This window comes from Fundulus heteroclitus, chromosome 18 (genome assembly GCF_011125445.2).
Source record: "Fundulus heteroclitus isolate FHET01 chromosome 18, MU-UCD_Fhet_4.1, whole genome shotgun sequence".
NCBI lineage: Eukaryota > Metazoa > Chordata > Actinopteri > Cyprinodontiformes > Fundulidae > Fundulus > Fundulus heteroclitus.
The window spans coordinates 1,849,905-1,876,163 of NC_046378.1; the positions used below are offsets into that span (position 1 = coordinate 1,849,905).

General features: G+C 41.9%; 1 protein-coding gene across 12 annotated transcripts in view; it reads right to left on the reverse strand.

Annotated features, from left to right (window-relative positions):
* The window catches only part of phldb1b (pleckstrin homology-like domain, family B, member 1b), a 152,057-nt gene that overhangs the window by 66,632 nt on the left and 59,166 nt on the right, over nt 1-26,259 (reverse strand). For all 12 annotated transcript variants that reach the window (XM_036149399.1, XM_036149401.1, XM_036149402.1 and 9 more), the window contains one exon: nt 2,895-3,020. In XM_036149399.1, the coding sequence (XP_036005292.1) occupies nt 2,895-3,020 (126 nt within the window). The remainder of the gene's footprint in view (nt 1-2,894; nt 3,021-26,259) is intronic.

Genomic DNA, 26,259 nt, shown 5'->3' on the forward strand with positions numbered 1-26,259 from the left:
ATCCGTTTTTTCATCTGCGGTTCACAAACTAAACTACTGTCTAAAAGACGGATCAAACGTGAACTAAAATGGTTCTACATTTATCAGAGACTCCTTGCAAGTTGGAGATGTATTTATTCTAGTGGCAAAAGCAAATGTTTTCTGGGATAATAATCATTTTTACTGGCAAACCTGGACTGGACTGACCTGCACTGATTATGGTTTCTTTAACTCCAATTTCTTCAAACTGGAATTTGTAAAACCTTTTATTTCTAAAAACAAAAAATGGATATTCAGTACTAAAATCTCTTGTTGTGCTCATGAAGCCAATATTCCCATTTTGTCCTGTGGGATGGATGGATTGTTAAACCTGTACTGGTTGCTGACTTTTGGCTCCTTGTTGCTCTGATGTTGAGGCTGAAATACAGAGATCTTTGCAGTCGTAGCGCCTAAATTATAGATCAGACTGTCGCTTCATCTTAGACGGTCTCAAATACAGCCTTCCTCTTTCTTATTTTAGTCACTGCCTTTTAAATCTGTGTCAAAGTTTAAATTTATCCACCTTATGTTTTTTTCATGAATTTTATAAGCTTGTGTTGTAGTACAATGCTAAAGCAAGGCTTAATTTGGACAGAAAAAAAATTAAATAAGTAGCTGGGTTTATCTTTTACGTTCAGTTATTTCTTTCTTGAACTCGGACACAGATAAGATCTGTTATATTTCAGGCAAGCCCTGTTTATCATAGGAGTGGCGTAAGCAGTCTTCATCTGGATGCAACACAGGAATGCTTAAATGCTACGTTTCTAAACAACGGAAGGCTTTCATTACTGGCCCAGGAAGTCTGAAGCAGGCAGCGTGCCTGTTCGCTATACTTATCCCCTGGTGGCAGGCGGCGTCAACAGAGAAAGGAGGGGGGAGGAAGAACAAGATGTGGTGACAGTTCGATGGAAGGGGCTAAGAGGAAGATATGCTTAGAGTTGTAGAGCCACCAGTAGGAACACACACACACACACACACACACACACACACAGTCAACAGCAAGCTGCTGAAGTCTTTGCCCGGAGACACAGAGGACTGAGATGCTCATAAAGCATGCATAGTGTGAACTGCAGCTCCAGGTCCCAGCTGGGCACCAGTCCCGCTCCAGGGTTCACCGGGTACTGCATTTCACAGACTGATACTGACAAATCAGGGCCTGACGCATACCTGGAGAACGAACAGCGACCGCTGTATTTCCCTCCGGATTTGTAAAGGTAACTCTTTCAGAGTTTGAAAGCAAAGCTGTACCCACCAGCCTCATAGTTTTCCAGTCAGAATCTAGACGTAGTTCACACCGTTAAGATGGATTTACATCTTTGACAAGATGGTAGACGAATGAAGCCAATTAGAAACAGGAAGTTATTTATGCAACAGCAAAAGCTCATTAATAAGTATAGGAGACATCAAGCGTATTAACATAACTGATTTGTACTACCACCATCCCTCACCCTTAGCAGCTAGTAGTAGTAGAACCTCTCCTGGAGCGGTTCGCTGTAAAACATCCAGCCCTGCTGCTTCCTCTCCCACAGCGGCCTCGAGCAAACCATCCATCCGCACAAGACGAGCTCAGAGGAGAGCTTTTTAAGCAGAGGAATTATTAGAGGTAGGCTGATCTAATGGGCGGCCAATAAATGAGGCTCATATTTGCCGTTTCTGCAATATATGCTTGCCTGAGCATGCTCAGCAAATAAGCAAGGAGGCGCGTCTGTGGGGAGCGCAGTGTTGCTGTGGCTGTGTAGACGGTAAAAGTGTGAGACACATGACCCTATACCCCGCTGTCAGTCAAACAGCTGCAGGCAGAACCCACTGGGTTACGAGTGGGTCTGCAGGCTCGCTGGGCTGCAATCAGCAGATCTCCCATTCGCTACCGACAATCAAATGGTCTCCAAGCAAGGAACCCTGGTGTTATCGTCTGCACTGAGAAAGCTGGCCTCCAGAGGCCGTGTCTGAGCAGACCTGTAGACACCTGAATGTCTCCATCACCTACAACCTATAAAGCACAGAAAAACAGGCTTCTGATCGGTGAGCTCCTTTCAGGTCAGCAGCAAATGCTCGTCAGACACATAGAAACAGGAAAAACTTCTGATCCCACGTTAAGAAGAAGATAACAGAAGCACAAATGACAAAAGGAAGAAGAAGACAAAACAATTGGGCAAGATAAAAGTAATCATCGTGGAAGATCAGCAATTGGCTGTGCTGAGGTTTATGTGTCAACATCGGTCATCTTCTATCACACGACCAACAAACAGGAAGCTGGGATTCCTGGAATGAAAGCTAACCTTGATTTAAACTTGTGAAGGCAGTAAGACCCAGGCCTGCCTCTTACATCAAAAACGGGCAGATAATAGCATCCTGTACAGTTTATGGTAAACATTTATTTCTCGCTTTTCCTGTCATACTCCATATCCAAAGTGCTTCACACTATAGCCACATTCACCCAATGGCACTCACTAACGCTCACACTTTCATTTACCAATATGCAAACAGGGGTTAACTGCCTTGCCCAGGGGCATATTGACATGTGGCAGAAGGAAACTAGAGTTAAACCCACAACATTTGGATTGCGAGCCTGTGTACTGTATTTGACAGTACAGAGCCTTGGAAAAGCATTAATACCCTGTTTTTTTTTCTCTAGGGTTCTCTAACAAACCTGAGGCCTTTACAGGACATTCTTATGGAGCTTCAGTTGCCCCCTGGTGGCATTCTACTCTCAAATTAAGCGATCTCTGCAGGCAGTTGGTTGAACTGTAAGATATGCCAAATTTTTATTTGGGGGAGAAAAATCAATGTGAAGTTTGTAGTGGGAAAGAGAGAACTGGTGAGCTATTCCCACGGCTATAGATACTTTTGCAGGGTCCACATGGACAAGACCTTACCCGGACACAGAGTGTAGCTCCCAGTGCGAACACCTCCTCCATGAGGCATCATGCTCTTCATCCTGAAGGCCTCCTCAGGGTGGTTGAAGCGGAAGAAGGCCGACTGTCCAAAACACAGCATACAGCCTGGGGGGAATACACAAATATTTTAGTGTGTTGCAATCTGAAATGAGCTATTATAGAAGAATATCATTTTAGGTTTTTGAGAAGAATTGTCAAGAGATACAGTTATGGGTCTGTTTATCTTAAAAAGTAAATAACATTTTCACCTAAATGAGAGGCTAAAAAAATTTTTTTTAAACAGTTTAAATGAGCATTAAGGTTTAAACAGATGTTAAAAGCTAAGCTAGCCCCCTTTCCCTGCGTCTGAGATTGTTGTAGCTTTGCTAAAACGCACCATGTTTGTGTTACTTTGTTTCTCTAATCTATCAGTGCAAAGATGAAATAAGATAAAACAGTCGTTTCTCTGGCAATTCAGCGAGCTTTCAACCTTATCTCTCAGCCGTTTTTTGTTGACTGTGCTGTAGAGAAGCTACCAGGAATGGAAGAAGTGCTGGGATGTTTTACTGAAAGGTGAAATTATGATCCAAAGTAATCCAATATGTGGAAAATGTATCAATTCATAGTAAAAAGTGAAAGTCTACATGTGTGATAGTCAAGTATTCTTGTGGCTACTCAACAGATGGCATCCACAGGAGAGTTTTAGCACTTGCTTTGGTCCAAGTGATTCCCATCAACATGGAGGTTGACTCCATCATTTTCCCTGTTATCTAGCTTGGTTTCTTAAAACTTTGATCTTCTCTTGGTTGATACAGCATGATCAAACGAAGAAACCTGACCGTGTCCTGTTGCACCAGACTGGACAGAGACACACAATAGTTTGTCACCATTATAGAGGCAGACACCAGGACTTTATAGCAACAGCATTGATAAAATTCTTCAAATATGGTGACTTTTTACCTCCACCACAAAGTTATACAATGAGAAAGGTAATGAGGCTGAGCACATAGGGGCCTGTTACCAATACCAAGGTAGACACAGGTTCTGAAAAGGCACAGTTTCAGACAGCTCAGATTTAGCATCATACTTTTACTGGGATTTAACGTTCCTATGATAGGACACCGGAGAAGTTCTCTGTGGCCGTAGATCAATGAGGTCTATCAATTAGCTGCGTCATATCAGCCGGTAATACTGCTGTTGCTCAGCTCTTGTTTATACAGTTTATTTTTTTCTGTAAATGCGGTTAAACTATGGTATTTCACTAAGGAATCTGATAGCAGCCCACACCTATGGCCCAGTCTTCCCTTCAAAATAAGGAAAACTGCAGCTGCCAGAAAAGGACAGAATTATAAAACTTTGAGGGGCGTTTTTCAAAAATGAAAAAAAAACAAAACAATTGTTTGCATTTAAATGATTCATAAGTAACCCTGGTGTTTTATGGGAAGCTGGAGGCTGCATCACACATAAAAAAAAGTAAAACACTCTTGAAAGTAAACAACTCATCAATGAGACAGAAGTCCCACAGGTTTTCACATCTGAATAATCTGATCTGCCTCACCCTTATATCCTGTGTCTACAGGAAGCACGTCCAATTATGGAGATAAGCCTCTAAATGCAGTTTGTTGGACATTAAAGGCTGGAATAAACAAAGCAAAGACAGCGTGAGCTCATCATGAAGGATTTCAAAGGGTGCTGCATCTCTCGTCTGTGTCTCACATCGTGATTCTAACTCGTTCCTTCTGTGGTGGCAGCCAAGAACAGCAGGATTAGTCTGGATATATGAGACAAAATGGCAACTATCCCTGCTTTACACGGTCTGCTATTAAATAAAGTTCAAGTACCGATGAGACTACTGTTCACTCACATGAAGCAGTCTGAGTCGCCATGGTAATGTCAGTCCCATCCACTCTCTGTCGGGTTTCAAATGTCAGAGCATGTCACACAACTAATTTAGCCCCGTCATGTGCCATGAGGTCAGGCACAGAAAAGCAAACAATTGTTTACAGCTCTCTCAATATAGCCCCATTGTGCCGCGCTGAGATTACAAGGGAAGCGTCTGCAGAGACGGGGCCGGGGCCGATAAGATCTGCTGCTGTCGTCAGCGCCGGAGGTAAGGATGGAAACCTTCTCCATCACAAGGGAGGCTGGGAGGATTTACAGCCCAGCCTCACGCCTCTTTATTATGAGCAGACACACACAGTGACAGGCCGGGGGAAAAAAAAACGTCAGATTACACCCTGAGCTGCAGGCGAGGAGGTGGGTGACGGAAAACAGGCGCTGGTTCTGCAGCTTCAGGGGAATCAAATGGAACCTGGTCGAGGTTTTAACAGGGTGAGATGTGAGGGCAGATAAAGTAGACCTGCTTTAGGAAGCAATATACTGATAAAAACAGGTTCTGTTATCCTGTCCTGATAACATGTCACACGCTGAATGTTCTCAGCACAGAAAAGGTTCTCCCATGCTGTCAATCCGCTGTTGCAAATTTTTATTTTATTTTTTATCAGTTTAGGAGAACGTGTCGTTCATGTCCAGTTGTATTCTCTGTGGTTCTAAAGCAAACTGGGACAATATTAAAGGGATAGTTCAGGGATTGTGATTCAGGGCTGTCTGTTAAAGTCAAAGTATCTTTATTAGTCTCCCTTCATAGACATTTGCCTTGGATGCAAGGATCAGCTCCACTGTACTATATATACGATCAATAATAAAAGGAGTCTAAATATACAATAGCAACAACAGTTCATGAATCACAGTTCGACTAAAATAATCATATTAAAACCGTGCAAATTAACCTTTAAAAATAGAATGATTTCAAACACCGCTGCCCTCCCAGTTTGCTGCTGTAGATCATAATAGACCATAGATGTGGCTACCTACGTGTCCTAGCCCTTCCCCTGTTGATCTTCTCATTCCAAACTAAACGCTCATTAACAAGTTTTACAGACAATGTGATGAACGAAAGTTTAAACCTGTTATGCTTGCATAAGAGGATCCTGTACTGTTGTGCCAGGATATTAAGGCCATGATGAGGGAATGAATGAAGTCAGATTGAACTCTGAACATGTACCATGGGGGAAGAACCCTTCTCAGCAGGGTCCATGCTATAAACCACTACCCCACAGACAAAAGGTCAGAGCACTTCTGACCAGACCCTCACTTCTCTCAGACCACTTCTTCCTGGAGCACTCCAGCACAAAGCTACTTCTTTCTCACCTTCTTCTGCCTGGGTCAAAGGAGGAGAGAGGCTGGCTTGAGAACAGCTAGCACCATGCGGGCCTCAAGGCCCCAAAAGCCCACAAACTGCACAGAACAGGCGTTCTGTGAAACTCATCTGCCTGCTTCAATGGAGTGACGAACTTGAAGAAGTTGTCACTCTTTACTCTATGTATGTGCAGAGTTTGCTGTTAAAAGATCACTAGTGCTCAAATTCATCCCTTTCAACCATTGTCCTGATATCAGCTCAAGAGCTGATTATCACCAGACAATACTTAACAGAGAGTTATTTATGAAACATTAAATAACTTTAAACAGTGTATAATTGCACAACAGTACCTTCTTCTGGAGTTCAGAGATAAATATAAAGAAAGATTAGACGCAGTTAATATCACACCTGCAGTCGAGACCGCTCCTCACTTTTTTGTTTAGCATAAATCCAGATTACCTGGTGTGAGAATGTAAAAGTTGATGGAACCAAATTATACCAATAGCATCCCAACACAATGCTGTCAGACTGAGCAGATTAAAAAGAACCACCGGCCGTTAGTTGTTTCCATTCAAGCAAACCTACACGTTTCTCTGGTCCTTTGGGTTTACTCCTTCAGGCCGAGCCAACACAGGACATCTCTCTCCATGGAAACCTCACAATGATAATAAGTGGTTTCGCTGTCAGAGATCCGATTGCTGCCTGGTGGTTAGAGCCTTGGGTCCTGTCCACACCTACACATACCGTTGGGTTTGCCTGCGTGCTTTTGCTCTACGTTACTTTTCTCTGGCGCCTGCTGGATGGTCACATCTAAGCAACCAACACTCTGCTTCCTGTTTATGAAGGCCGGAGGTTCCAGGCTGCCTGCTGGTCAGTGTTAAAGTTCAGCGCCGCATGCCTGGGTCTGAATGCTGAACGCCATGCAACAAATTGGAGGGAAACGTCACCTAAACATACACGCATCCACTTAATCCCACATGCCTAACGTATATGAGCAATGTAAAGGGAGAACTTTGGTTATTTGCATTAGTACTGCTGTAATCAGCACCTATGGAGTGGATAAAAGGCTGTTTCCGAACATTTCTATCGTTTTGATGGACATATTCCACAGTTCAGTTTTTCTCTGATGATTTGAGGCCAAGGAAGACTGAAAAACAAAAACATGCTGAATAGGTGATTTAAAAGCAGTCATTAACCCTTTAAGCCTGCGGTATTCTGAGCCACGTCAGCTCCTCCACCATGTCTTCCCTCTGTTTTCCCAACAGTCATCCAACTCCTTCACCAGACTGCGTTTTTCCTCAGCTTGTTGCCAGCAGCGCTCCCCTTACTCACGCCACACACTCCCACCCCTGACTTGAGCTAACATGATCTTCCAGGGGAGATAAATTCAGGTTCCTTCAAATAAAAGAAAAGTTAAAAGAACCTAGCCTGAAGCACCAAATATCTGGTGCTTTAATCATGACAGACTCCTTGCTGAGTCAGAGCTGGGGGGAATCCGGTGATGACTCTGTGGCACCATGACTCACCTGGACCCAGCGGGCCTCTAAAACACACATTCATCAGACGAGCAATAATGACTAGGTTTAACAGCTGCTCGGATAAAAAGCAGTTCTATGCACTTAGGGCCAACCTAGGACTTTCATCATAATCAGATGAAAAAATATTATCTGTACCCGAGTATTGATTTGTTTGTACGTGTTTCATTCTGTCAACAAGAACTGACAATATTAGAAGCTATCATGTCACAGCATGAGTAGCTAGAGGAGAGTAGCTTTCTCCAAATCGCCTTTTAACATAATGACATGAGCCACACCAACAGCCCAGCAAAGATCTACGCTTTGAGTGATTCATTTAGACACCTGGATGAAGCTAATTTGATCAGGGATATATGGGAAAATCAGCTGGTGACCACAATTGGCCGATTTCCAGCTTGATCAATCCTGACAGATCCAGGCTTGATTGATCGGTCTGAAACTCAAACACCCAGTTTTGTTTCTCTGATCAGTGAATTCACAATACTTAAGCGTTACTGTATGGCACTGATGAAAAAACACTGCTGAGTGAACAAGACTCAAAGTCATTCATTATTTTCTCTATGAATGAGGTGCTGAAGTCAGAGGAAGCACAGAGATGCAGGAGGCTGTTTAAAAGGAAACTACATATTGCCATGGACAGGTGAGACTTTCAACAGCCAGCAAGGCTGCCCAGAGAAAGAGCAAAGCTGCTCTGTTTGACCCTTTCAGCTTTCCATCTCCGCCTCTTATGGAACCCACTGGAAACATTGGCAGCTTTATGGAAGCGCTAGCGCTGAGGTTTTAGTGACGCTAGCCCCACTGTCTGCTAAGATACTGAAGACGTTTCAAAATGTGAACTCTGTAATCATTTTGTCTATGTTTGAAACAGCAAAATGCTTTTTAAAGTGACTGCTCCTACATAAAGTCATGATGACCCACTCACAGTCTGACTGATCAGCTACACTGCTGTGAAACTAAATATCTGCACTACCACAAACTCACAACCTCCCTTCTGTTCTTCATTTAAATATTACAAAAAAACATATTTACGTATGTGTACCTGATGTCTGTATGTTGTGAATATTCCAGTAATACACAGACTCCTGTCATCTGCAGAAATACTCAGATGACTCTGCAGTCGTTGGATTCATCAGAGATGGAGAGGAAGCTGAGTGCAGGGAGCTGGTGGACCGCTTTGTGGCGTGGTGTGGAAACAATCAGTACAATGGAGATGATTGTAGATGTAGGAGTTGGTCCTATTCCAGGAGAAACAGCAATAGGACCAACACTAATTACCACTACTGGGAGAATAAGTGGAGGAGGTAGAGGAATGTATATATATATATATATATATATACCTCGGTGTTCACCTGGACAACAAACTGGACTGGAGACACAACTGTGAAGCTGTCCACAAGAAGAAACAGAGCAGACTGGACTTCCTGAAGAAGATTAGGTCCTTCAGGGTTTACAACAAGATGCTGCAGATCTGTTGAGGAGACTGTGATCTCCTCTGTCATCATCTGTTGGGGCAGCAGCATCAGAGCAACTGACTTAAAGAAGCTCAACAAGCTGATAAATAAGGCCAGCTCTGTTCTGGGGACCCCTGGAGATGACTTTGCAAAGAAGGATTCTGCATAAATGAAAAAACATTATGGAGAACCCTGAGCATTCTCTTCATCAGACTGTCTTACAGCTAGAGAGTGTCTTCAGTCAGAGGCTTCTCCAGGTCCGCTGTCAGACAGACCGGTTCAGAAGATCCTTCCTGCCTGTAGCCATCAACATTTACAACAAGAAAGCCCCATGAGTTACACCAGCATTTCATTTTCCTTTGGGATTAATAAAGTATTTGTGAATTGAACTGAACTGAATTGAATGCTATAACCAAAGTCAAATTCCTTGATTGTTCATACTATCAGTATGAACAATAAAGCTGATTCTGAAAATCGGTACCGGCAGGCCAAAGCTGCAAAGTGGTATATGAAATTGCCCACAAAAGGGGAAAGAAGTGAAAAAAAATCTGTTTATTTCTAAATATTACATTTTACATACCATTATGATAACCTTAAGAGGACTAATGGAAAAGCCTAAATAAGAAAAACCTTCTCAATAGAACTCCATTTGAAGTAAGATATCTAACTTAATAAGCAACACATAAAAACCGGCTGAAACGAAAACACTTAAAAGATCCAGAAAATAGGTTAGTTACCAGGGCTGAGCTAATCCACAGTCATTTCAAACCAGTCAACTGGTAAGCTGACAAACTGGGGCCTGCATCATGCCTAAAGCCTAACCCTGGATTACTCATGAGAAATGTAGGAACTATCCATAATAAACGTACCACACCTAATTTAAAAAAAAATCACTGTCACAGAACAGGTCAATTTGCATTTATTCTCCCAGATTACTTTAAGAACCCAGAGACAAGTGTAGCACGGTCATAAAGTGTTTTCAGACTTCAAGAACTTTCTCAACAAAGTTCTTTTGACTATTTAAAAGCTTTACAAGTTTAGAGTAGGGGCCTTTTCAGCGGATGGGTAACAAGGCTAGTGCGTTGACAATGGCGAGACATAAAGGGCCGACACTGGAACCCACCAGGACAAGGCCAGCATCAAACTATCAGGCAATTCAAATGATGCAGAGGAAGCCTGAAGCAAAGATGCTCAGATTTGTGTGAGGGGTAGAAACTGGCAGGAAAATACGTCCTAGCAGGTTATCACGTGTCGCTGTGAAGAAACATATATCACACCAAGCAAAGACAGGATGCCTCAGCGTGGTTTAGTTGTGGGGATGTGTGAACATCTAGACCATGGCGGTGCACACGCTGGAGCCGGTGTTTCTCCTCTTCTCTCTTGGACTCTCAGCACAAACAGCTACAGGCAGAAGACAGACACACATTCCCCCGACTCCTGTGCTGGCCGCGCGGCAGCCTGACCCCGGACCTCAGCGGCGTCAGGCCGAGTCTGTGCGTGCTCACTGATGCTGGAGAAAAGGCCAGGAGGAAGACACCATAACTCAGGCAAACTGAGGCTGAGGTGAGCTTTTGCACCAGGCACTGATGGGCTACACAGGCTCTAAGGTGTTCTTCTTAGCCCATTCTTAAGCTGTACTTTTACCTACAAAATAGATTTCAGTGTAAAGTACAAATGTTTTATAGATGCAATTTTCTCCTGCAAAACAGAGATGGTTCCTAAACTAGTAGTAATAAAAAAAAACCTCTATTTTAGGAGTTTATTCAGATTTGCTACCTAAATATATTAAATAAACTAAGACTACTATGCCTTTAAACAATTTGGCGAAGCCCAAATGATTATGTCTTGGCTTTGCAAGCTCCTTGTAAATGGAAGCACACTAGAGGATGCATTTCAAAGCAACACCACCTGGAACACATCTGGCAGGTTGGATTTTATGGCCTTTTTTCATTGACTCAGCTCTGCTCAATAAAGGCTTAAAGGTATTTCATTAAATGTGCAGATGATACAGTGATTATAAGTCTTCTTTGTGGGACTGTTGTGGATAAGTAGTTTTTTTGGTGTAACAGGTGTAACATTTTTAAAGATCAGCACCCTGAACTCTAAGGACAAGGTAACTGAGTTCAGGAAGCTACCCTTCCATATTTACAGCAGTAAATAGCTCTGCCATTGAATGTTTGGTCCGTTAGGGGTATTTGGGGTTGTTTTTGATAATGCTCTGTTCTTTGACTCTCATTTTGCATCTACACCAAAATAGGTCTAATAATAGCTGTAGTTTTGTAGCCTTTTTCTATAAAGGTTTTACTGAATCCGGTTAACGTGGTTAAAGTGGTTGGTTAGATTTCAAGCAGGACTTGGGTCCAGCTTGTGGACTTTTACAACAGGCTGGTACTGATGAAGGAAAACACTGTCATGTTATGTCCAGTGCATCCACTCAAAAGATTTTCAGCTGCTTCCCTCAACTCATTGGTATAAAGTGGCTGCAGTGAAGACCAATATACAGTCTATGGTTACACTTTATTTGAAGGGGTGTACATAAGACTGACATTACACTGTCAAAATCATGACATAACACCTGTTATGAACATAAATGACTCTTTATGAATTTTTAGGACTGTTGTCATTAATTGTCATTCGGTAAATTATGACACTATTAAAGCAAAGTTGACATTGTTTAAAATGTCTTTGTTATGACAACTTGACATTAACAGAGACAAGGTTAGGTTTAGGGCTTGACTTGGGATTAGGTTAAATTAAGGTCTTGATTTGGGATTAGGTTAAATTAAGTTTAGGTCTTGATTTGGGATTAGGTTAAATTAAGTTTAGGGCTTGATTTGGGGTTAGGTTAAATTAAGGGCTTGTTTAGGGATTAGGTTAAATTAAGGGCTTGGTTTGGGATTAGGTTAAATTAAGGGCTTGGTTTGGGATTAGGTTAAATTAAGGGCTTGATTTGGGATTAGGTTAAATTAAGGGCTTGATTTGGGATTAGGTTACATTAAATTTAGGGCTTGATTTGGGATTAGGTTAAATTAAGGGCTTGATTTGGGATTAGGTTAAATTAAGGGCTTGATTTGGGATTAGGTTACATTAAATTTAGGGCTTGATTTGGGATTAGGTTAAATTAAGGGCTTGGTTTGGGGTTTTGTTAAATTAAGGACTTGTCATAACAAAGACATTTTAAACAATGTCAACTTTGCTTTAATAGTGTCATAATTTACTGAATGACAATTAATGGCAACAGTCCTAAACATATTAATAAGGAGTCATTTATGATCATAACAGGTGTTATGTCATGTTTATGACAGTGTAATGTCAGTCTTATGTACACCCCTTCAAATAAAGTGTTACCCAGTCTATTTATACCTGCTGCTATTGTTATGCTTCATAAGATGAAACCCTAAATGTTGTGATCAGTCACTCATTGTTGATGCTGGCTGATCAAACTGAGGCTGTTTTTTGGAATTCATTGTATGTGTTCCCTGATAAGCTAACATGCTGCAAATCAGTTTCCTATTGGGACGATAAAACTACCATTGACCACAGACACTGAACACATGGATCCCAATGTCAAGGGAAATTCGCCAAGATATCAGCAAGAGGATTACGGGCCTCCACAAGTCTGGTTCCTCTTTGGGTTCAATTTCCAAATGTCTGAAGATGCCACATTCATCTGACACCTCAGTATAAACAGCACTGGAACTATTGTTCAGGAAGGAGACGGGTTCCAGGTTGCAGATTTGAACGTGTTCTGGTTGGGAGATGCACATATCAACCCCAGAACAACAAAAAGATCCTTGTAAAGATGCTGCTGAAGCAGGTAAGAGAGTATCGTTATTCACAGTGAAACAGGCCCTTTGAGACGAGACATCAGCTGAAAGGCCACTCAGAAAGGAAGAAGGCGAAGCCATTACTTAAAGTAACATAAAAAGTCAGATTACTTAATCTAGTGTATAATTCTGGCCTGTCTGTGTGTTTTTGCCACTGTCATACACAGATCTCCCCTGTTGTGGGATAATAAAGGTATTTCTATTCTATTCTAGACTACAGTTTGAAAATGCACTCACAGGAAAAAGAGCCTAGATTTTGAAGACTGGTCTGCTGACAATAAAAATTAACATTTGGAGTAAAATGGGGGACGCATGCAAGCCTGAAAAGCATCATTTTGTAGGAGTGTTTTCCCACAGGAGAGAATGGTGCACTTCACAAAAGCCTGGCATCATGAGGATTACTTGGACATAGTGTGGAAATATTTGGGGTCTTCCAAATGGTTAATGCCCCTTAACATAAAGCCCTAAAATGGTTTAGGGGCAACCATCATAAAGCGCTGATCCCAGTCCTGTAGGGTAGTTAAGGTCAGCGATGAAAATGTGTGAGTGACCAGGGCAGGTACAGTTTATTGGGAGGAATGGGAGAAAACCCCAGCAACCCATGTGGAACGATGCCCAAGATGTTTCACCCAAGTCACACAGTTTCAAGACAAATCTAACAAAACTAATCTGGAAATGATTTTTAGCAGATTTAGAAATTCCAACTGAGCTAAAACACAAACACAATCTATGTATTGACCTTTTACAAAGATAAAATGAATCTATATTCATCTGTTTTTGGACCCTTTTTCTTTCACAAGGGGTTTGATTGATTCATTTATTTGATTAGGTTTTTATTTTATTGCTAAGGTTTTATTAAGAATGACTGCGTGTACATGCAGGATTCTGTATATCTGGCCCGGGTGTACATATGAGAGCCATTTCTTGGTACTGTGCAACTGTGTTGACATTTTCCAGGGAAACCAGTAATTAATACGGAGAAAATGACCTTTTAAAAGCTTTTTAAATTGATAGTGGAGTCAGAAAGAAAACCCGACATCCTAGTTTAATCTATTAGTCAAATTTAAGACTTTACTCAACCACTGGTGCAGATATCCATCGTTGCCAGCCTCTAGATGCCATTTAGCCCTCGTCAGTTCAACCATTACCACACCGCGCATGGCACTCATTGTGATGGATCTCCCTGCTGTGAGGAGACACCGCACAGGGAGCTGAGAGATAAAAAAAACTCACAAATAAGCGGATTTATAATCGTGTGAGAGAAGGAATGGATCCCTGGAATGGATCACAGATATGAAGATGTTCTAAGTGGGCCATGTATCACCCTCAGCGGAGGGAGGGAAGGGTTAGACTCGTAAATCATGCAGATATTCATTAGGCAGCGACGGCACAGCGCTGACACAGGAGCTGCTGGGCTTTACTTTCCAATTAAAGAACTGAAAGGTGATCTAACACAAGCCATGGGAGTAAAGACAGTAAACAAAGAGATGATCCGCTGGGATTTTCTTAACTACAACAACTTTTAAGACCATCCAATAACCCATCCATTGCAGGGTCTGGGGTTGCTGACGTCACAGGGTGAAAGGCGGGGTACACCCAGGATAAATCGTCTGTCCATCACAGGGAAACACACAGACCACGCTCACACACACTCATACCTACGCACAATTTAAGAGTGAAAAATGAACCCAACAGTTCCGGTTTGTTAGACTGTGGGAGGAAGCTGGAGTTCTTGGAGACAGTCCATGCGTGTACGTGGAGAACATGCAAACTCCATGCAGAAAAAACCCCAGGCCAGGATATGAACCCAGGACCTTCTTGCTGCTACCATCTGCACTATCGTAAAATCTTAAGGACGGACAGGATCTCATTCACAGCTCATTTCAACTATCAGTTTATAGAAAGGGCAGCGGCTGGGTGGGAGACTCCAGCCTCCACCCTAAAAGTCTGGGATTCCCCGCCTTATCTCCAGGACCGAACAGACGTGTTGCAGACAGCCTGTAAACAGAAGAGCTGGGCGGGATGGTTAATGAGACTAGAGACGCCAAACCTTAACCAAGAAGAGAAATCAGCCGCTCCTAAAACCACTTCATTATTCATTTAGGCAGGAGGGATGTTAGCTGGGATGTTCGTGATGAGTTGTTTTTTTCTGAAGAATAGGTTGCTCAACGTGCCTCTGAGCAGATCTTCTGAGGATATGTTCAGATAAAGTTCTGGTCTTCATTAAGCAGTTAGATTATTTATGTACTGTCAACATACCAAGAAAAAAAACAGCGCCGTACCAAAAATCCCTTTCCCTTGGGTGCTCATCTGCAGTGACAGTCTGTGTGAGGCTGCTGGTTTTCTACTTGGCATTTGGGTTGTATGACTCAGACGGAGCAACACAAAATCGGATCTTTGTTCATCAATATTCTCTGCAGAAACAGAGATGTTCTAAAAATGATGTTTCAAAACTCACAACTAGCTCTAACCTTTAGGTGGTTACATTTCTGATTGCATGAAGGAGACGCAACATGAGCAGACGGCCTACTGAGGGGAATTCCATCCAGGTAAGGTTAGCCCAGCCGAACCAAGAGATGTCTAAATAAAACTTGCATGTTAACATAAAACCAAAGGATGAAGGCTCTGGACATCTTGGAACTGTGTACTGAGAATAAATTCCATCCTAGTCACCAAATGGATCTGTTCTACAGGGGAGTTAAAAAGTATTCCCCCCCGTACAGATGACTTCTGTTTCTGAAATCATCTGTACGGGGGGGAAACCGAACATTTCCATCAGTGGGGAAAGAATGGCCAGAAAAAAAGGAATGGTTGGAAAAAGTGATGCTATATCAGAATGCTTCCAATGCCAACACGTACCACAGGATGATCCTGATTTGATGGTTCAGATCCAACTCATTTTAATATCCTATAAATACAACTTAAGTAAATACAAAAGGTCTGTTTTAAGGGCAGAAACAATCCGAGGCCAAAGTACAACTGGCAGAGAATTTTTATATATGACACTGAGAGACTTTTGGTTCACTCTAGCTCACATTGGAGGGGTTTAGCCATGATTGGCCTGTTTTGGGTCACTCCATAGCGCCTCAATTGGATATGGATCATTGTCCTGCTGCATAATCCAAGTGTCACTGAGCTTTAGTCATGAGCTGACAGCTGGGCGTTCTGGATTTTCAGTGAGAAAGCAGAATTCATGGTTCCATCAATAGCTACAAGCCCCCCAAGTCCTGAAGAAGCAAATTAGCCGCTGACCAGAGGTGGTTTAGTAGCTAATTACATTTACTCGGTTACATTTACTTGAGTAACTTTTTGAACAAAATGTACTTTTAGAAGTAGTTTTACTGCGCTGTACACTTTACATTTACTTGAGTCACACTATTGCTCAGGGCTGCACAGTGGGTAGCGCTGTTGCCTTGCAACAAGAAGGTTCTGGGTTCAAATCCAACCTAGCAGGTTTCTGCATGGAGTTTGCATCTTCTCCCTGTGCATGTGTGGGTTCTCTCCAGGTAGGAATCCCACAGTACAAAAACATGACTGTTAGGTTAATTGGCCTCTCTAAATTCTCCTTAGGTGTGTGCGTGAAAGGTTGTTTGTCCTGTCTGCCAGTCTGTTGCCCTGCAACAGACTGGCAACCTGTTCAGGGTGTACCCTGCCTCTTGCCCGGTGGATGCTGGAGATAGGCACCAGCAACCCCATGAGGGATTAAGCGTGTTGGAAAATGGATGGATGGATATTATTGCTACTCTTATTTGGCTATGTTATTTAATTGTTATTTTCTATCTGCTGAGCTCATAAAGCCATTTGGAGGTCAATTGTAGTTACAGTAAACAGTAACTTACATATTGTCATTGGAAGTACTTTGGACTCTTCTAACTTACTGTGTATACATTAACTGCCGTAAGTATTGCTTTAAGTTCAATGTTGAAAAAAAGAGATTTAGAAAAGTGTTTCTTCTGAATTTGTTGTTTTGTATATTATGTTATTCTTTGTATATCTTTTCATTTTGTCTTTAAAATACCAGAATTTGCACATAACATTATATTTTTGTCTGTCCAATATTAATATTAAATCATCAGTCAGGAAGGATCATCGTTATGATTAGTTACTCAGTACTTAAGAAGCCTTCTTCCTAAATACTTTACTCTTACTTGAGTAAAATATGTCGAAGTAGTGCTACTCTTAGTTGAGTCCAGTTTGCTGATCTCTGCTGCTGACCATCACACTACCAGTGTACCAACGCCCTGTTTGAGTACTGCGTTGATGGTATTATACTGAAATACTGTGTTAGTTTTACATCAGATTGAATGAAGCCTTTCTAAAAGGTTCCACCACTGGCATGTCAGTCCACAGAATATTTCCCCCAAAGAGTAAATCCCTAGAAACAGGCCTTTCTAATCTTTTTGGCCAGCAGAGGTTTTGACCTTGGTACTCCTCCAGGGTTCCTCTTTTACCTCAATCTCTGTCTTATTGTTAAATCATGAACTCTAACCTTAACTGAGGCTAATGAGGCCTGCAGTCCTTTTAAATACCTGGATTCTTTGGTGATCTCCTAGATGAGTTGCTGATGTGTTGTTGGAGTAATTTGAATAGGTTGGCCACTCCTGGAAAAGTTCACAACTGTTCCGTGTTTTCTCTATTTATTTTTAAAATGTTATATATTTTGTGGAGTCCTAATGACTTTGTTCTGACTTGGTTTCTGTTTTAGTTGAAGTTTTCTACACTGTGGCATGATGTGTTGCTTGTTAGGATCTTTGAGCCAACTTCATGTTATCAGACAGGTTCTAACCAAGTGATTTCTTGATTGTAGAGATCTAAATATCCAGACGCAGTTAATGAAACTCACTCAAATAAATGGCTAATCACAGTAAAATCATCATTTATCAGAGGGGTTTTTACATTTCCAAGCTGGTCCACAGTTTGAATAGCTCCTTTGTTCCTTAAAAAATGAAATCATCATTTGAAAATGGCTTTTTGTATATATTCTGGTTATATTTATTTGGAGCTGATGAACTGAAACATTGAAGTAAGACAGATAGAAAAGCAAAAGCTGAAGAAATCTTTAAAGAGGCAAATCATTTTTCACTGCACTGTATTTTAGCCCTTTTTTTATTTTTGTGTAGTTTTTGTGTAGTTGAATCATTCCATATTTCATTTAGAAAGGATTCCCCTGATAAATATTCACTTCTATTTTAGTTATAATATAGCAGATGCTGGGGTCAGATCAACCTGGTTACAGTCATGGGCCCTTACTCTGACTTTAGTGACTCTAGATACCAACATGTTTAGGCTCTTTTTCACCCCTCACAGCAAGAAGCACCAAACTCAGTGCAAGACTAAAATAAACTGGCCTCACTTGTGCCAGCCACTCAGCCACAGCTCAATGACAAAGATACGCATCCATGCTGTCACTCTTTTTCATTTAATCAGGGAGCACTAATGCACGACTTCCACATTTTGGCGTAACACAATGTTGGCAACAGTTCTCTCTGAATCTCTCTGCTTTCTCCCCCTCTTTCAGAGAACCCACTGGCTCTGGCAAAGCAGAAAGAGTTCTTCCAAGAACCAGCGGTTCACTAAAATATGTCAGAACCACGTCTCTGTACAGCTGAGCTCAGCGAAACAAACTGAAAAACCAACAGAGGTCCAAGCTCCCAACACTTTCCACCAGGAACATGTGACATTTCCATCTTCCCAATGAATGTGGTCGATTAAGACAGAACCACTGATGATGTCACAGAGAGCAGCACACAGCGACCTGCTAGCTAATCAGTTAGATTCGTCCCCTGACCGCTGTGGCGTTAAAAGGTTTCTCTCCTAACGCTCTCAGGAAATGACCTTTCCAGGAGCAATTCACTGGCTTCATCACAGTGAGTGCACTTCCATTATTACTGCTAAGACAGCAACTTTCAGTCGGAAGGGAAGAGGACACATACTGCAAAGATTCTCACCGCCTTCCTACAAGGACACCGTGAACTTATTCTCAAATGTACTGGCTGGGACTCCAAAGTTAATTCATGGTCAGTGTGGTGTAGAAAATATGCTCCATGAGTCAATGCAGCAAGGTTAAAGTCAAAACGAGAAGAGCCCTGGTCTTCTGTTGGTAGCATGAAACCATCGGTGTTATGCTCCTTTAAAGCTATATATCAAAAGATTAAAACCAGTCTTTAACTGCAAAATGAGTCCACTAAGAGTTACATAAAACATCTCATCAAGTTTTTTTTTAACGATTAAAGTTACAACGTTGGTTGAAATGCAACAGATTCCATCAAGAACTGCAAGAGATCCACCAAGGCCCAAAACAAGTAAGGCAGCCACTCAGAAGTCTCCTTGGAAGTCGTTACAAAATTCTTCTAAAGATAAAGTAGGCATTAAGGGAAAAATCTTCCCTTCATGACAGTTTGCAAAATGCCATCTTAGTTCAAACTATAACTAAAACAACGATGAACCAACAGTAGACTGTTTCAACTGTTCTACATAAGTCCCCGTAACACAAGAAACAAGATGGTTTGACAGTTTTTCGTTGAGCATTCACTGTAAAGATTCCATTGTCATCATCATTGGGGAGTGAAATACCTATCTGTGTACCAATCAATAGCCACATTTATATAGAAAAAAGTTATTGGAATAAAGGACCGATAGGAATAACATCATCCAAGGAAGACAGATTACCGGCTATTACCATCTAATGTAGAACAGATTACTGGATCAATGTGTGCTTCTGTGCTTTTTTGTCTGTCTTGTTGTGTCTCTGTTCTGTCTTCTGTAACCCCAGTCAGTCGAGGCAGATGACCGTTCATACTGAGCCTGGTTCTGCCGGAGGTTTTCCTTCCCGTTAATGGGGAGTTTTTCTTTCCACTGTCGCTTCATGCTTGCTCAGTATGAGGGATTGCAGCAAAGCCATGTACAATGCAGACAACTCTCCCTGTGGCTCTACGCTTCCCCAGGAGTGAATGCTGCTTGTCGGGACTTTGAAGCAATCAACTGGTTTCCTTATATAGGACATTTTGACCAATCTGTCTAATATGATTGAATTTGACTTTGTAAAGTGCCTTGAGATGACATGTTTCATGAATTGCCGCTATATAAATAAAATTGAATTGAATTGAATTAGGAGTTTGCATGTTCTCCCTGTGCATGCGTGGGTTCTCTCCGGGTACTCCGGCTTCCTCCCACAGACCAAAAACATGACTGTTAGGTTAATTGGCTTCTCCAAATTGTCCTTAGGTGTGAGTGTGTGTGTGAATGGTTGTTTGTCCTGTTTGTCTCTCTGTGTTGCCCTGCGACAGACTGGCGACCTGTCCAGGGTGTACCCCGCCTCTCGCCCAGTGAACGCTGGAGATAGGCACCAGCACCCCCCGCGACCCCATGAGGGAGAAGCGGTTTGGAAAATGGATGGATGGATGGATGAATTGAATTAAATAAAAATGCGTCACGTAAGCACGTCAATCGGAACATTATGATCAGGTTAAGCTCAATTGGAATGAGATTGTATACTGAGGGGTGATTTATGCCATCTGATAATCCGATCAATATGCATGTAAACGCTTGTCAGGATCAAATGATTCTGAATGTGGCAAACTGACCTGCGCACGCATGTGCTCAGCGTAAACGTGGCGTATTTCCATGACATTGACTGGAGGAACTACGTCGGGAAGCAAAACTGTCTCTCTTCCCGATACAACCTCTCTATTTGAAATATTAAGAGTTCAAAATTGTTATTTATTCAGTAACGTTTCAACCATAATTACAAACTGGTGCAATTCCAGCCTGGGCGCTCTGAAGACAAACTAACACGTATATAACCGCTTTGTTTACTTTTTTTGTTGTTCAGCAAAGATGGAAGTTCTTCTTCTTCTTCTGCGTTTTTTAGGGAAATTTTATAACTGCGCATGTCAGAGTGGTTCTATTCTGGATAAATCCAGGTATACACGCAGACTATGATCAGATTAATTGATTGTGTGCCCATATAAACGGTACAATCGATTTTTTTTGTTGTTTTTTAATCTGAATACATTTTAATCCGACTGTAAAATTTTGTGCATGTAAAAAAAGCTAATGTGTTGATGGGAATTTTTGACACTCCTTCCTTTAGTGCACAGATGAGGTCTTATGCTGATGTTGGATGAGAAGGCTTGGCTTTCAGTCTCAACTCGACTTCTTCCCTGAGTAGTTCTATCTGATTGATGTCAACTCTCTGCAGATCAATCAGGTTCTTCCACTTCAAACTAAGACGAGATTCATCACTCCAGAAAACACGTCTCCACTGCTCTACAGTTCAGTGGAGTCCAGTAAAGCGGTGTGCTTTACACAGCTGCGTGACACGGTTTGCATTGAATTTGGTGACACAAGGCGTGGATTCAGCAGCTCTGCAATGGAAACCCACTCCATGAAGCTCTCTTTCCACTATAGAGAGCTTCAAATTAAGTTAATTTGAAGGCCACATGAAGCGCGGAGACTGAGAAAGTTAGTGACCTCTGTGTACTTTGTGCCTCGACATCCACTGACCTTTGACTTTACGTGGCTTACCACTTGCTGTTGCTCACAATCGCTTTCACAGCTGGCTGTAGAATATTTAGTGGCAAAAAAAATGTCCAGTCTGGGCTTATTGCACAGGTGGCATCCTATCACACTACCATGCGGGAATTCACTGAGCTCTCAAGAGCCACCCAATGTTTCACAAATGTCTGTACAATGTAGCCTGTCAGCCGAGGTGCTAGGTTTTAGACACTCCAGAATTCAACGGTTAAGATGGGTGACCTAGTATGGCCAATATAGTATGTTAATCCAGTCGGTGAAGATATTAAAACCTCTATTCAGGGTAATTAAACATCTCATCTATGTAAAGCCTGAAGCTCTGTTTACATGATGTGCAGCAGGAGGCTGTTGACCTTTAGTTTTAAGATGAACTCCTGGTCCGAAAACCTTTGATTAAAACTGCCAAGTCACCTCATCCAGATGCAAACACATTTTACAGAGTCCTGCTAATGACCTAATTATTTGATTCTAGTTGCAAGAGCTGCAGGGCACCAGATTGAAGCTTGAAACCACGCTTTCTTTAATCCTGCAGAACTGGAAACAATCCTATCATGTTAGAAAATGACGAAAATCTTCAGCATGTTACAAATCAAGAAAGATTTAATCCAACTATTGACTAAATGCCAGTGCTGACAGAAGTAATCACTGTTAACCTATTGGAGTTTTCCTGTGGGACCTTTTTAGGCCAATTGGTCTCAAAGCAACATCTTGCCCTCGGGACACTGCAGCAGTAAACGCAGCAGTGGTTACCAGTCCCACTAAACATCTGAAAGCCATGGACTAAATATTCCATCATCTGCCTAATAACATCTTCAAGTTGGGCATTTTTTTCCCCTTTTTTCCGACACTGGTACTCCCACATTAGCTTTTTCCACTGTGTCAGCTTAGCCTGAGGTATATCAGCCCAGAAGACTGGATCAGAGCACACTGCGGCAGTCCGAGCCAGAGTACTTTCCATTCTGCCAGGATCAGACTGTATGTTCTGAACAACACCACGTGAGTCTATGGAAGTCAAGATGGAGTAAGATCTGCTACTTTCTTATTCACCTATCACATCATTTAAACTGACGGTCTCTGAAACAGAGCTCAAACAATACATCAAAGGATCCAATTACAAAAGATCTCAATAGTGGACACACCAAACCAGCCAGTGACCAAATCCACGGCCAGGGTTTATTTACGATACCACAACAATGAGAAAATGTTCTCTGAAATTCACTTTTATTGCCTTTAAACAAAGGTTTGACCATTAAAATACCAACAAGGGACATCGAGAAACTGCTTGGAAGAAGGTAAGCCCAACGAACATCTGCACCGCTTTCTCAGAGTTTCTATGGAAAGTTGGTGGTTTCCAGCCTCAGCAGAGGCCGGCCAGTCGGGTCCTCCGGCAAACACAGACACGCCAGAGGAAGATATGTCGCTGCTCTGAAGGCCAGAACACACACTCAGCAGGAGGAGGAGGGAAGCTGCAGAGTTCTAACCTTTCATTAACACCAGTGGGGAAAGAATGGGCAGAAAAAAAAGAACGGTTAGAAAAAGTGATGCTGTGTCAGAAGGCGTCCGATGCCAGAGAGTACCACAGGATGCTCCTGGGTAGCAGCCATACACACACACACACACACACACACACACACACACACACACACACGCGTCATTTAAAATGTTCTGCAGCTGATCTGGTTCTGAGACGGGCCTAGTATAAAAGTCTATAACTGTACCAGGACTCCGAACGTGGGGGCTCCATTTAACAGCACCCATATAAACAATGTCAAATTCCCCATAAAGGCAACTGTTCATGGAAACACAATGATACACAGAATTAATACAAGGTTTGCAAAGATTAATTAAGGTTTAAGAAAGTTATTTTGAATGCTTTATGATCAAATGTCCAGGCCTTTAACGTCAACATCTGAGCTCCAACTATCTACTACTTTCAAAAACTTTATGAGCGTTCTTCTTTGAGCTCTTTAGGTTTCAGAGGAAGAGACAATAGACAACATTCTGCCCAGACTTCGGGGCCCTCCTTGGGGGCAGCCACACTTCACACCTTTTCATCACAATCAGTTCCTGACGCTCACAGCGTCCACATCCCACAGACCAGATGTCCATCCAGCCGTCTGTAAGCCGCCGTGTATGAGCAGCGTGTCAGGAGCCGGTCGTAGCTTGTCTGAACAGATGTTCTCTGCGTCGCCCCCCTAACCCAACCCCACACATTCGCCCACCCCCCCCTCCTCCTTTCTGGCAGAATTACAAGAGGCTGCTGCTGAACATACTCCCTGAGGCAGATGGCCACGAGCGAGAGGACTGATTTATAAGGAGTCTACCATTACCCCGTTTACACTACTCCTTTTTAACCGTGCCAAGAAGCTCGGTAACTGAGATAACTATCAAGTGTAAATGGATGACAAACTGAACTGAACCGTGCCAGACACAACCGGACCTCACTAAATCTAGACCAGTTCGATGAGTGGGCTGGGCCCGGTTTTTCAGTGGCTCGGTTCTCTGATAACAAAGAGCGCATGAGCAGACCGCGTCATCTCCTTACAGTCAGCAGACTAATTTTGCGGTTTCAGACATTCATAAAAATACTAGCTTCCCTACCATGCCACACGGTTTCCAGTGATGATTCTGCTTAGCAGTGATGAACCATAACGTCTGTCGTTGTTTCCTGCATCTGTAAATCCTGATTAGACGTTTGTTTGTCTTATCCACGTCCCAAAGGCCTACTCCTTCAAGAAAATTCACCAAAGGTTGCCTTCTTCGCCTGACTCTCCGCAAACAACGAAATATCACAATTATAACCAAGCATAACTTCCTGAATGTTAGGGGCGCCGCCATTTTTATTTGCTTGAGTCCCTCCTTCAATCCTAGAGAGCAGTAGTACCGTAGATCATCACTAGAAGGCGGGGAACCGTGCTAGCGTGATGTGTCGTCAGAACCAAGCTCGGCACGGTTAACTGACCCAAGCTTGGTCTGAACTCGGCATGGATCGGTTTAACAAGGGTAGTGTAGATGGGGCTCATGTGACCAAACATTGTTTACAACCAGTGAGAAACAATGTGGAACCATCACTCTTAGAGGATGCTCGCCCTTTTGTCTTACTTTGGCAGAAATTACCATTATATGATCCCTTCAACGCTGAGTGGAAACCGTGTGGAATAATAGTTTTAATAAGAACTCCTAATTATGTGAATAAGTCTGCAGTTAAACGGCAGTGCTTGTAGATAGGGCAGATCGGTTTTGGAGGAAAGAATTTGACTCGATCTGATAGTTAACATGCACAACACTGCAACAACTCAGCAGCAAAATGCCAAACACAGCAATGAATAAGGTTTAACAGAAACGTGTTTTAGTAAATTTAAAGACCAAAAAACATTAAAAGATTGTGGACAGTTGTTCTACCAACTCTGTGGATCTTTTGGATTCCATTGTGTTAAATTAAGAAGCTCCAGTGTGTTTGACTTAAGAGCGATTGTATCCTCTAGCTACTGACGCAGCAGTGAAGTTCAGACGTTGCCAGGATGGTCACTGCTGGCTGTTTTCATGACATTGACTGGTATTTTGTCCCATGGTATTTTCTGCAGAACAGCACTCTCTGCTTTCAACCAAGGTTAACCAAGTTCTAAATATCTGCTACAATCTAACACTTCACCCAAAACACGCATGGCTTCATCACATATTTATGATAACACAGTCTGCAGCCAATTTGCTTCTTGCTTCTACTGAGGATCCTTGCATGGGGCTGTAGTCTAACGCTTCTTCGTCTCACCTTTTCTTTGATATGACGCTAATAATTTGGCTCTGTTTACATGTGGCTTATTGAAGTTTGGACTAAACTTGCAAAAAGGTGTTTCTCTCGCTTGTACAGTCTTACATATTGAATATTTCTCTCACATCGTTGTGTAAATCAGCTGCTGTTTTTTCACTGTTTAACTTGTATATTTCACTTTTTTTTACCTAAATATTCCATATTATCATATAACTACCTGGTTTTATTTAACTTTTATTTTTGCCTTTCTGACAAGTTAATTCTCTGTTGCTTTAGACCTTTAGATTAGCTTGTTTATTTTTTCATTACTGATTTGGTGTGTAACTCCGAGGGTTTTTGCCACTGTCACACACAAATTTCCTCATTGTGGGACAATAAAGGAGTTTCTTATCTTATTTTATGTTCTCTTGTAGAATAGGGATCCCATCTTTTTTAAGAGTGTTAAAGAAGAAGGGTGTTGCCCAAAGCGGGTAAATCTCAGTTTTCTCACTGAAAAAAATAACTGAAAGTAAGTAACATCTTCTTGAAATTAGTGTATTTTACCTTGATATGAGCAGTTAAATAACTCGATTTGCCAATGGAATGAGTATATTTACAACTAAAATAAGATAATTAGATGCCTTGCACCTGAAATAAGATAATGGAGATTAACTGCTCCTATTTTTAGTGCAAAAAATCTTATTCCGTTGGAAAATAGTCTTATTTACGTGCTTAAATCAAGGAAAAATACACTAATTTCAAGAAATGTTTACTGACTTTTGCTTCTCTTTTTGCAGTGCTGCATTCAGTTTGCCGTTGGTCAGAGATTGTTTCTTGGATAATAAAATGTAGGATGCGAGGGAAATAGGGGAAGAAATAAGAACATGTTCAGGAGATCTGCTTTTACACTTTAGTACTACTCTATATTAGGATTCCTTAATATTGTCAAAAAAATGCTACCAGTGCAATTATAAACTCAAGAGTGATGCACGGGAATGGGACTGAATACTGTTGTGGTAAAATATCTCTGAAGTCTGCTTCTCCAATAAAACCCTTTGAAAACAGCTTTC